Below are 13,453 nucleotides of genomic sequence, written 5' to 3'. Positions count from 1 at the left end.
AATAAATAAATATATAAACTTTAGAGTGTTAACCTCGAATATACCGAAATTAAGTATGCCACCTTGAATATAGCAAACTTTCAGTGTGTTACTTCGTATAGTATAATGAGCGTAGGTGTGGCGCGTCGAGGACAACGAACGTTGGTGTCTGCACCTCGGATGCAGCGAACTTAGTGCGCTGACCGAGGATATAACAAAAGCTTGGCTGCTAACCCATTGAAGTGATCCACCAAGAATGTTTAAAAGTCTTGTCAATTTATTTATGTTAGCCATACAGCCCTTCACGGGGAGGGTATCATAAAGAGGGGCGGAGGGAGAGACAACTGTACTAACGAACGAAATCCATTTAGATGAACAAGTTCTGCAGTGAAAATACCCATGAAAAATTGGAACTTAAGAAAGGAATAAGGGGGGGGGGGAACTTAACTAGATATTTCCATCAGAGAGAATGAGATATCGTCGCGAACAAATGGGTGGTGCTAATGCCTACGGAAAAGTGCTAAACGAGCAAGTTTACGGTTATGTAGTGAGTTCTCCAGTTGGCATAATTTTTAATACTGAGAAGCTTTTGTTGACGCGCTGCACACAATTTCAAGTGTGTGGTCCAAAAATCTGAAAGGAAAGGCAGGGCTCTGCAAGGACATGTTAGGAATGACGTAAGCTTGATCAGGGTAAAAAGCTTGCTGCTGTTACCACGGCGACACATTATCACTTTGTGCAACGGAGGGCCGCTCTGACAGGAAAAATTAGCAGAATAACGCAACCTGTATCCTTGAAAACGCAGAAATTCTTTGCAGCACCCTCTGATTTCCCAACCTCAGAAGTCACGTAATGCTCCTTGAGGCGCTAGGTCGACGCTAAAACCGTCTGCTCTATGGGTAAAGTCATTCTTAGCAGCTTTAAAATGGCGAAATTACCAGAGCAACAAGGGCTCCTGTCTGTTATGTCTGAACCTATGGGTTAGATTGCGCAGACTTCGAAGACGACCGCTAACATTGCGAAATCACGTCAAAAATGCAGCGACGATAGTGCGTTTGGTCCCAAGCGGGCGGGTGGAGCGTCAGTTTCTCAACGCAACCACGCTGCTGCAAGGTGGTCTTCGCCATACATTGAGAGTATCCCTTGGTGGGGTGTTTTTTAGGCAATGCAACCGTGTCGTTAGGAGAATAGCATGCTTGCCAGGTGGTCTTCTCCACAGAATATGTAGATCTGACAAGGTGGCTTTGCCATGACTCTTCAGTTTAGTTAGGGAAACCGATACATATAACGACAACTACACTTCAGACTCCCAAATGGCCGCGTCATATTCAATTTCTGGGCAGGATAGCGTGGTAAAGGCAAGTTATTTACGTCGACGGAAGTGTGTTTTATGTTACGGTAGAGAACACCAATTGAACGGTTAGCTAGAGCGAGGTTAATATGGTTAGGTCATATTCTGACGAAGACGACGGAGCTGACAGTGGTGCGGTATGGAGCGCTCGCGATAGGCCAGCGACCATTAAATCATATCACTGCCATCGTTCATCGCGCCTCATTCTTCGGCTTGTCGCCACGCAACAATTTTTAATCAAACTGAAGCGACATCCCAAGCTATTATGCAGTCGTTAGTTGTGAAGTATTGTCAATAGGAATGTAAGTGGAGGAAATACTAGATGAACGATGAGTGAAAGATATATGTTCTGTTTTAGAAACCTTTAAGATCAATAACCGGGATCACCACCACGAGAACACTGCGTCCAGGCCTGACTGCAGTGAGTGGTGGTCGGTTACGCCAGTAATGTTACGGAAATATACGCAATCATTAAAACTGAACTCAAGACAGTAAAAATTTTAAAAATAAATTAAAGGAATCAAGATTGATAATTTAATAACAAATAGCCCGACAGCTTTTCCTGACCATGAATGTGCTCTGCGATTCATTTAGAGCTCCACGGGCTCTGCAGATTCTCGTAGCTTAATCCAGTGTCAGTGCGACGTACTGAACATTTCAAATGGCCTACCTCGCCGCTGTTGATTCGCGTGTTAAGTACTAATATCTCATCAGAACGATTTCCAGCAGATTGATAGATGCGTGGACCACACTTTTCGATGCTTGCTTCTTTCCTTGCCTGCAGCGGTCGAGAGCTTGCTATCACTCACCTACAGACACCACTGGAAGGGTGCCTACGTCGCGGCCTTTGGGCGCTGGCGGCTTGTCGAAGTCCGTCGCCTCGTGAGAGCCCTGGTCGCTGGGCGGCACCGCCGGGGGTGGCGGTGTCGGTGCCGGTGGCTCCTCTGTCCTCACGGTCTGCTCGGGCGGGGAAGTCCTGGGCACGTCCGTCTCACCCGTGATGGGTTCGGACTCGGAGTTCCGACGACGGCCTTCGCCCTTCGGCCTTCCCGGCATCTTGACCACCGGCGGAACTGCAGCGTTTGAGCAACCCCGGCCGCGCAACTTACCAAAATCGAGCTGGAGAAACGGCAGAGTTTTGGGTAAACACTTTCTAGATACCCATTTCATGATGAGGGATATTTATGGCGCAAGGATGTCTGTGGCCGAAGAGCTCCGTGGCGCAAAATGTAGTAGTTTAGTCAAAGTGGGGCCAACAACCCATTTTTCAAGTTTTCCATCCTAAATAATCCGAGCACTACTCCAAACAAATGCATGCGCCTATTTTATCACCGCTGGGTACCAGGCGTCACTGGGGATCGAATCCCGCACCTGCGGAATACGACGCCGATGATTTGGTTTGGTTTGGTTTGGTTTATGGGGGTTTAACGTACCAAAGCGAATCAGGCTATGAGGGACGCCGTAGGGAAGGGCTCCAGAAATTTCGACTACATGGGGTTCTTTAACGTGCACTGACATCGCACAGTACACGGGCCTCTAGAATTTCGCCTCCATCGAAATTTGATCGCCGCGGCCGGGATCGAACCCTCGTCTTTTGGGCCAGAAGCCGAGCGCTGTAACCACTCAGTCACCGCGGCGGCTTGCGACAGAGATGCTGAAAAATAACTAGGCCACCGCTGCGGACTAAATAATCCGCTGAATTGCCGACGACGGTCTAAAAACAGGCACCGCTACGCATTCCCTCTCCGCCAAACGGAACATTCTAGATGGGCACTCCTTTAATGAAAAAGGAAGCCTCACTGGAACTGAGAACAGCATGCGCGAACCTTTGGCGCATTTGGCTTCCAAGTTTAAACGAAACTAACAAGATATCGGAGGATCTTCTTACTCCTAGTTGTGGAGAAGACCCTGAGCGGCACTGCAGTTTGTCCGTCTCCACCAACAACCGCACTAAATCAGGAAAGCCCGGCGTCTGTTGGCACACGACCTATTACCTCAGATACAACGTGGCCTCCGATACTGAAGCCTAGAGCGCACACTGTGGCAGTACGTTGCCACACCCGATATCTGCAACACCTAGCTACGACTAATCCGGGCAAAAGGCATGATTCGGATCACGGCCATGATATACAAGTGATTGCAATTCTCACGCCATTGATGAATGTCATGCGTGCTCTGCTTTCCAGCTTGCGCACGCCAGTAGCACACAACGCATTGAAATTACTGGACGCGCTACATCCAGTTCTTGCAGCTGTACAGTAGGAGACACCATGGCTCCCACGGAACTACCTTTTCAAAGAAAGTGAAGCAAGCTTTTATTTTACAATGGAATGTCCGCAGACTCCAGTTCCCGATTGCACATATTCGGCTGAATGTTTATCAAAACATATTCAGGGATTTGGACTCCGGACTGCGCCTCCGTCTTTTATGTGACATAGCGCGTCACAAAGCAACATTACTGTGCCGTCTATGGCTCGGCATTTCCTTCACAAATCAATATGCTTTCCGGATCGGGATGGCCTACAGCCGTTGTTGTGTAAACTGTGTCTGCGAAGAAACATTCAGTCATCTCCAGTGTGAGTGCTCTGTCTTTGTGAACGAAAGACGTAAGCTGTGTTGTGCTCTGGATGGCCTTGATCCTCGCTCTTCCACAGAGGACAAGATCCTCAGTCCGTGGCCGCAACAGTCTACTGCCATCAAGGCTTACAAGGCACTGTTTCGTTTGTTTTCTTTTTATGAACGACTGCCTTGATTGACAGATTGTGACTGCGTTTCCCGTCCCTTCTCTCATACCTTTTTAATCCTCTCATACCCTTCCCCATTGCAGCGTAGCCAACCGGAAGAATTTCTGGTTGACATCCATCCATCCATCCATCCATCCATCCATCCATCCATCCATCCATCCATCCATCCATCCATCCATCCATCCATCCATCCATCCATCCATCCATCCATCCATCCATCCATCCATCCATCCATCCATCCATCCATCCATCCATCCATCCATCCATCCATCCATCCATCCATCCATCCATCCATCCATCCATCCATCCATCCATCCATCCATCCATCCATCCATCCATCCATCCATCCATCCATCCATCCATCCATCCATCCATACATACATACATACATACATACATACATACATACATACATACATACATACATACATACATACATACATACATACATACATACATACATACATACATACATACATACATACATACATACATACATACATACATACATACATACATACATACATACATACATACATACATACATACATACATACATACATACATACATACATACATACATACATACATACATACATACATACATCCTTCCATCCTTCCATCTTCTGAAGAGCTTACGAGCCAAAATTGCTGTTTACAAAGCTGTGAGACGAGCCGGGAAGCGAACCCGGAAGATCCGGTCCTGTAACATAGGCCTACTGCGCTATAGTTTTAAAACGAAAATGCTGTACCAACCATTGCTGCTTTCCGTACGTTCTACAGTGTTTGTTAGCAGTGGCATCAGGCCATAGAGTTTCTTACTATTAACTAGAGTGAAAGCTGGTGGCGATGCACATGAGCTACCATGGGCGCTCAAAGCATCATGGGGCGATGAGCTACTTGGTGCGGGACAGTCGGTTTTGTCAGGAACAGAATGGCCAGCGCCTCCTCTATTAGAGGAGGCGCTAGAGTGGCGTTACTGAGATGTCCCTTTCAGTCCACGGAGCAGACGACTTTGGCGCAAACGTAGTGCGCAAAAGCCGTAGTAGCGAAAACGCAACAGCACACGACGCCACTAAAAGGTTTTTGGTTTCCAAAGTACCATGAGAAAACCTCTTAAAGTGTTGAAGCGACAAAATTTTTTTAAACATATTTGTAAAAAAAAACGCCTTTAAGCACGAAATGTTGGTTTTTGTGGTCTGCATTACTTGGCCAATAGGAGAGCAAGCCATCGCTTATTTTGGGCAAACCTCACTTTTACAGGCTTTTCTGCTCGTTTGTTGCAATTTAAAACAGGATATTGAATATTACGGCATTCTAGATTATCGTACAACGTTTGTTTTTTTTTTCATTATTTTTTTGCGCAAAGTTGTGGTTCTGCAGTCGGTAGGTCTCCGTCCCATGATGCTTAGCGCGCCCATAGTAGCTCGGGTGATCTCGAGGAAGCTCCATGCAAACTCGCATAGGCGGGCGCCAGATTTCCCTCTAGTTAATAGTGAGAAACTCTATGTATCAGGCCCACCTCGTCACGTAGGTTGCGTGAGAGACTCGGTCAGCAACACACCTTGGGGCTCGTCCGGAATTTCATCTCGCCGACCGAACTTGTCGCTGGAACGGCGGCCCGAGCTGCCTCCGGCACCGAAGTCCCTGCTGCCCCCGACTCGCGAGTCGTCGTCACCGACCTCTGCATGGATCTTGCGAATGGCGACGCGTCGAGGAGCTGCGAGTGTACGACGGTCAATTCCTCTTTGGATATCGCTCATCAAAGAGTAACTTGAGGCAAAATGTTGGGCTCTTCAAAAAAAATGTTTCAGAAGCCGCTGCGCTGTTGTCGACGATATGCTGTAGGCACTCGTTACGATTTCGTACGATAGTAACGACGCAGCAACTCAGTCTGGATTACAAAGATATGATTTTTTGATTTTGAGCAAATATCAACTATCCATACTCACGACTCTATTGTTGTATTCATGTTTCGTTGCATTACTGTCTCGCTGTTCGAAGGTGCAAAACGCGGCAGTTGGCACCAGGAAAGACGGCTCAAATACTGAAAGCTTTCCACGCGTTAGAACGGTTCGGAATTGGCCAGGGCCTCGGCCATGTCGCTCCTGGGCTATGATCATCAGCAGACAGGTTATATCCACTACAAGAAAATTACTTTCTCTCTGATCTTCATCCAACACTCTTTGGGGCTAGCTGGCTGCGCCCATATTCTCTCAGCCAATTATCCTATCCAATCGGCCCACCCGACTCAGTGTCTGTGTCGTCATCTGTAATGTATTCTTTCTGATGGAATCCGCTATGTTACCCTTACTGACCATTGGGTATCTATCATCAGTGTTTCATGCCCACTCCGCCCCCCCCCCCCCCCCGGCCTGTTCATTTCCCTCTTTCGATTTCCCCCTGTAAATAATGACGAGTGTGTTCGCCAACCAAAGCTGCACATGTCCGCCCATTCAGACGCCTGCCCTAACTCGCTGCTCTGCTCCAAATCTAATGTTTTTCTTCTCATTGTTCATAATTGCCGAGTGTTGCCAAAGACACGGGTCAGTAGTGAGATGCACTGCTTAGGCGAAAGGCGTTTCGGTGGTAGAGGGTGGTTGCATCAGAATCTGGTAGAATGAAGACAATGAACTGAACCAACAGACACACATGGACGATGACGAAGCTTCGTCCACGTCTGTCTGTTCGTTTTTTTTCCTCGTCTTCGCTGTACCAAGTTCTACCGCAAGCACCCTGAAGTATGAACCAACTAGCTCAGTTAAGCCCCATTTTAGCTCCGGTACTTCTGAGCCTTATTTGCTGGCATGGCCTGCAGTCTTCGCCTTTTTATCAACAATGTGTGAGACAAAATAATGAGTTCGGGAAGAATGAGGCAGAAGACTAGCAAGACACTATACGCTGCCTTTACCTGCAACCTGAGGTTGTGGGATTTCATTTTTACCCTTGTCAGTAGCACCAAGGGTCTTGGGTGCACCAGGCGCCAAGGTCAGGCGATAATATTACACCTTGAAGGTTTCAAACAGATATGTTTCTGACGACCATTAAGGCAGTTCGCTGCCATATGAACGAAGCCACCACATCCGGGGATAAAACTCAACTCACGCTGAGCGGCAGAACACGAAGGCCACTTAGCTGCCGCGAAAGGACTCGCAATGACGGTATACAAAATTAGAAAGGAATTGAATCGTTAGTTCGCTTAAATGTGCATACTTTCATAGAGCTTTTCAGGAGGACACAGGGGCGCAACAAAAACACACGGACATGGAAGTAGACAGGGACGAGCGCTCGTCCCTGTCTACTTCCATGTCCGTGTGTTTTTGTTGCGCCCCTGTGTCCTCCTGAAAAGATATGAACCAACACGCCCAAATACAAGTATTTCCTAGAGCTGCTTGAAAGTAATGTACACGGGCTTCTAATTTCCAGTGCCTCCGATATTCGTGTGTTCAGTACTTTACCCTGATTGGCGGTGCTCTCCATTGATTCGCAGCCCGTATCAGACCAGTCTTTGGCAACAATTTTATACTTTTAGTACATTTTCTCGTTATGATAAATGGCTAAATGAAGGGGTTATCTGTTGAGAAACTACATGACTTTCATTGTACTCGTCGCACTCGCTGAACACTGTTGCTTTTTTTATATTTTGTGTCTTGTGTTGCCCCAACTCATCGTAGTACTAGTAATTAGATACGGAAAGCTGAATACAGCGTCAGTGCAATTTGTAAGTATACTAACTACACTACATGAACTCAATAGGCTAAGCACTTTCGATTGCGAAACAAAAGCAGTGCATCAATCAACCAGAGGCAGAAGCAGGACTAAGAACAGTTATATTCGGTAATCGCACTGCAGTCTAGCTCAAGCAAGCCCGAAGCTAAATGAACTATGTCGTAGAGAAAAGCGTTTCTAGTCCAGTTTTTATTTAAGGATGGCGCATTGTTCTTCACGTCGGGCTGTTTGTTTTTGACACGACTAACTTCTGCCCTACACTGACCTGTCATTAACCGTCTGACACTTACTACCGCCTCTGTTTAAATACGCTTCAAAGTATTCCTCCCAGAGAAGGAGTTCCCCTTTCCAAACGAAAGGAGATACGGCAGCGGCAATAGAAGCAGCTCACGGGCGGCCCTCGTGTGGAAGAACAGGACGACGCCCAGCAGGGCAGCGAGCCCCACAGCTGCGATGCAGATGGCCTGGGCCACCTCCGGACTTCTGCTGGCCAGAAATGAGGGGAAAAAATGCGTACGCGCACTTCGTAACTGCCATTAAACGGTGAGAGGTGCGAGGGCAGGCGGCGAGCAAGACATCAGCTTCTTGTTTCTAACAAATGTCTGCTTGGCCTGTAGCATCTGTAAACGTCTGCACGCTACGCGCTAACAGAAAGGGAAGCCTTTGTTAAGCGTCCAGAGCTTCCTTCTGGCCACTGCACTGCGCTAGCTTTATTTTTATATATGTAAGCCCCAAGTCGTTCGAGATTGTGGGCGCATTTCTTCGCTGCGCGGAGATTAGGATTTCTCTACGTGCTGCAGGATCTGAAGTGTGAATTGAAGAAATTCACGTGACCTATGATAGGTGACTGCAGCGCTCGCAACTATGAAGCAAAGTCACTCGAAGCCTTCTTAATCACTAATGGTGATAACACTGCGAGAAGAAAAACAATGAACCAGAAATATAACCCGCAAAACGTAGTCTCTTCCAGTGTTCTATACCATAAGACAACCAAATGCATAGCAAACCGCCACCGAAGATAGCAATAATCTTAATTTTAAAAAGAACTGCATTATTGGCACTGAAGCCTTTTCATACGAGGCAAGTATTGAGGTCAGTTGGTCATTTGCAGTTTTCAGTGATTTTTATTGATAATGCGCTGTTTGCATTGCCTCTGCGGCGGCTCTGGTTCAGAGCGGGTGTTTGAGAAATTGAAGTACCTGGCCAGAGATTAACTGCAGTCATGCAGTGGCCTGTGTTCAATATCGTTCCATGCCTACATTATTAGGCTTTATTATTACGAGTGCGAATGCATTCACCCCCTGCTTTCTCCTACCAAAGATATTAAAAGAAGTAACCCAAAGTTTGAGTTTTACCACCTCATTGGCTAGTAAAGAAGGAATTAAGTTTCTGAATTACTCTGTGATGAGCTATAACATGGTTGCTGGTCCTTTTACACTGAAGAATCGCAAACAGTTTTTGGATTACGGTTCAAGACAGTCGGAAAATACAAATGCTAAATATTCGCCCAAGATCTTTCTAACCCACGAAATGGAGCTTTATAGCCAGTACCTTCCCCTGCGAAGGCTCCTTTCGTGGAATTTGGTCATGTAAAGATAAACGTAACAAATAAAGCTAGCGCCTCGTATGTCCCATGGTTATTATTTTGTTTATTGAAGAATAGTCAAGACAGCTTGCGCTCGAAATGAAAGGGCCAAATGGCAGTTTCACAATGTTTTCGTGCAGTAAAGCACTGTAATCAGTTTTGAGTCTCCTATTCGCTACGTCATTCCATAGCGTTACTCTTAAACAAAGCTTACGTAGGCTGGGCGGGCTGCCGCCACAGCAAAATCGGAGACAGCGCAACAAGACTTTGCAAAATACAGCTATTCATGGAAGTTTAAATGTTACGAAATATTAGGTTCTAATGTGGTCTCAGAAAAACGAATGCTATTTTTCTCTGCAAGATTTTTTTTAATTCGGTGAGATCGCTGAAGAAAACGCATGAGGAAATACTATGAGATTAGTTTGTCTTGTCCGTCAGTCCCACCAATTCATAGTGAGACAGATTTCATTTGGGTAATTTTTTTGTGACTTTTCTCTCATTTTCAGAGCGCCGGATTGCTTGAATTCTTTCCGAATTAGACGCTCCTATTACCTTTCTGCCATTCTACTCTGTCTTGCTTTGCGTTTTCGTCGCCATTTTCCGGCTCTAGCGTCGAGATTGGCCCTGATTTGAACCTGGCAGTATCATGTCGTACTCTCATTGGGAGACCATAGTACGGCTGCTGCACATACGCTGCTGCGTATTGGAGATGCGCAGATGCATTGAAAAACAATGCAAAGCTCGTCTTCGCCCCACACTGTATATCAAACCGCCACAAAAGTCCAATATGAATTTTATTTCGAATATTTTTTTACCCGAGTGTTTACAGTGTTTACAAGAAACAGTGTTGAACAAATTTTACAGAAACCCTAATTAATACTCTGCGAGCAATACTGAAATTTTTATTTCATAGGCTGGAATTTGTGCTGAAAGCAGATTTTCGTTTTCTGTAGCTATTTCAATCATGCCACGGAAGACTATTTGTCTGCACCTTCGTCAGATTAAACTCATTGCAACTTCGTGAATCGATTCAGTCGTGAACTGTAAATGACAGCAATGTCTCAGTGGTATCTACAAAAGTTATGAATAATAACTCCACTTTGATGACATGCAAGAAACGAAAGGCTTTCTTAGTGGCTCATAAAAGAAAAGCAATATCGCACAGGCTATGCGAACTTTAGGAAAAAGCGTCCGAGGTAGCTCTACACATAGAACGTCTTTCATTACAGTGATATCAGAGATGCTACTGTACTTAGTTTGACGTGATAACTTCAAGACAACATAGGGTCGCTATTTTCGCAAGCTCTACAATGAGATAGATAAATTTAATTAAACGAAGGCAAAGGGTTTGGACAGAAAGATTGAGATCTGGCCTGCTACTCTGCACTGGGGAAGAGGAAGAGGAGAAGAAAGAGGGCCATGATGGGTGACGGTGTGGTGAGAAGGGAAATGAGAGTATGTGCACGCAGATTTGATGGCATCACAAATGCGAGTCGAGGCCCGTGTCACTCAAAACACACAAAAGAATTCTTAACCTATGCTCATGAGACGCAGGTGAGACAAGACTATGCAGCCCGGAGAGCAGTCCTTCTGATGGAGGGGCTAAAAAATTTTGTAGAGGCGTCATTTCTGCTTCGTTGTGCCAGTGGTGAGCGGAAACAGACAACAAACGCTATCGGCAGCACCTTGAAAGTGAGGAGCAAAACCGCAAACCAGGACGGGACTGAGGCAGGCGACAACACAGAGTGGTGTCCCGGCCTCAGTCCCGTCCTGGTTTGCGGTTTTGCTCCTCACGATGTCTTACCAACTGGCACACAACCAAATCCTTCTAAGTTGCCTTGAAAGTGAAATGGGAGTAGTCAGAATACGCAAAACAAAAAATGAATCTGAATGCGTACGTATGAGAGATTTAACGTGCTGAAGCTGCATGGTGGGCGGGGCTATGAGAGACGCTTTAATGGAGGGCTTCACATTAACCTACATCACCTGGGGCATTTCAAGTGCTCTGATATCACAGCACATGGTAGTGTTTACACTTTCATGACGCCGGGGCCGAAGTTACACCTCGCTACCTTGGTTTCGACAGATGGACGACATGGCCACTCAGCCGCTTAGTCAGGAGTGCGAACTTACCCTTTAATTTCTGCAAACAAAAAAGAAAGGCAGTAGCATCAATGATGATGACGCAATGAAACAGCAATGTCACTGCGTAAACCAGCTATCATCGTTGATTGGATCGACCCATGTAAAAACAGTCACAGTGACCTTTTTTTTTGAAGCCGTAATGGATTTCCGTTTCAGGCCTGTGTCAGTCTTGTTTTACGGAATAAGAGCCCTCGTTTACAAAATGACACCCGCGGATAAAGGCTATAGAAAGCGCACTGCAGGAAGCTTGCACGGGCGGCACCATAACCACATATAGCGTACACTTGCTGGTAGAACAGTAGGTAGATTTCGCACACATAACGTCTGATGGGAGTCAGTGAAGGCTTGCAGAGTACTCAGCAGTAATGTACTAGGATCTCTCTTGCACTGCGGATCTTGTGAGTGCTACAAAAGTGAATCGCATACGCACGCCGAGGTCATTGTTCATTACATGAATAAGCCACCGCTGATACTTACGCAAAGCTTAGGATAGAAGCTGTGAGGTTTCGTCCTCACCCTCATAACCACCAAGCCTCCAGGGAGCGCTGATCAGTGATGGCCAAGCGGATAATATAAAGACTTTTTAGCATTCATTTTGAGCATACTTGTGTGTGTTGTGTTCAATAACATTCTAACAAGAGGTTATCGACAATCCACGGTTGGGGTGCCCGATCCTTGTCAAGCTTTAATCGCTTAAAGTAGTTATTTTGTTTTAATGCAACGGTTTATAACGAAATTCCTGATATAAGAAAGGAATGGCTATCGTCGTTGGAAGCTCCTAAACAAGTCCATTTATTTGACGTCTAGTTTTCAGCAAGCAAACTCTTTCTAGAAATGAATATAACGAACCCTAAACAACCCTCATTGGCTGCTTCGTGCAGAGTATATCGGTTTGTAACGCGGCTAAGCACTTCCCAGCGCATTCAAGACGACGAACTGAAATTACAGTGCATAACTCGCCCTGTCTACGCCGTACAAAATGTGCTGAAAACCTTTCCCGTCTCTAGTGGGGGGACTGCATGAAGCGTTTCACTGGTCAGTGCGTCGTCTTAGGTGCGACAAATATTTCACGCTAACGGACGGATATTCGTCTAAAGTCGGGCAGGCGTTCTGGGGAATGACTTCATGCAGATAGGTACGCACGGCCGCTGTACTACGCCCCGGCTCGTAAGTTTGCAAGGCCACTCGAATTCGCCAATTCTCTAACTTCCTAGCCGCACGCGGTCCGTTTACATAGCGCTCTATGCTGCTCAGGTGCTGTGTGCAGTATAGGTTGCGTTTTCGCGACGAGATTGGATAACTTCACAGCTCGGAAGTGCGCTTGACCCGCTGGTCTCAAAAGACTAGGATGACCGGCAGCGGTGAAAAACGACAGAGCAAGAAAATTGCAGTGACAGAAGGCGGCCATAATGAAGGCAATTGCAACGGATATGCGGAAGTGTCAGATAGCGAAGGACACTGACGCAGCCATTAACACATTGTCTACAACCCACTGCAACAAAGAATAAAGCATTACCGCAGTCTCTCGCGGTGTGAAAGGAACTACGAACAGGCTGAGATTCTAAGCATTCAAAGCATTTGAGAGCCCTTTTCAAATGCCTCTTTTTTTATCATTCGATGTCGTGCACTCATTCCCGGCAGGCCATTGTTGCCATGCAGCGAAGTGCTGCTAGCAGGGTACTTGTGTGTCCTGCGGAAAAACTAACCAGAATGGGTATTGTGCCGAATTCGCAGCCGCGTGCCCTCTTTCCCACCAGCCTGTCTCATTTAAGCGGCTAGACAACACGAATAACTGTTCTGAGCAGGTTTTTTCCTGCGCTACAAGATACCATGCAAGGCCCCTTTTAAGGGCTGTGAACCTTATAGGAGATGCGGAAAAAACGGGCGCGCATTTTCGAGACTGAAATACGCACTTCGTGT

At 46.3% G+C, this 13,453-nt stretch overlaps 1 protein-coding gene across 4 annotated transcripts in view; it reads right to left on the bottom strand.

The window, feature by feature from the left end:
- LOC144124587 (uncharacterized) overlaps nucleotides 1-13,453 on the bottom strand; it is a 101,496-nt gene that overhangs the window by 70,920 nt on the left and 17,123 nt on the right. For all 4 annotated transcript variants that reach the window (XM_077657367.1, XM_077657363.1, XM_077657364.1 and 1 more), the window contains 2 exons: nucleotides 5,639-5,794; nucleotides 2,140-2,403 (listed from right to left, as the gene is read on the bottom strand). In XM_077657367.1, coding sequence (XP_077513493.1) covers nucleotides 2,140-2,403; nucleotides 5,639-5,794 — 420 coding nt within the window. The remainder of the gene's footprint in view (nucleotides 1-2,139; nucleotides 2,404-5,638; nucleotides 5,795-13,453) is intronic.

This window comes from Amblyomma americanum, chromosome 3 (genome assembly GCF_052857255.1).
Source record: "Amblyomma americanum isolate KBUSLIRL-KWMA chromosome 3, ASM5285725v1, whole genome shotgun sequence".
In the NCBI taxonomy this organism is placed as follows: Eukaryota; Metazoa; Arthropoda; class Arachnida; order Ixodida; family Ixodidae; genus Amblyomma; species Amblyomma americanum.
The sequence above is the reverse complement of the archived record's forward strand: the minus strand, read 5'-3'. Positions and strand labels throughout refer to the sequence as shown.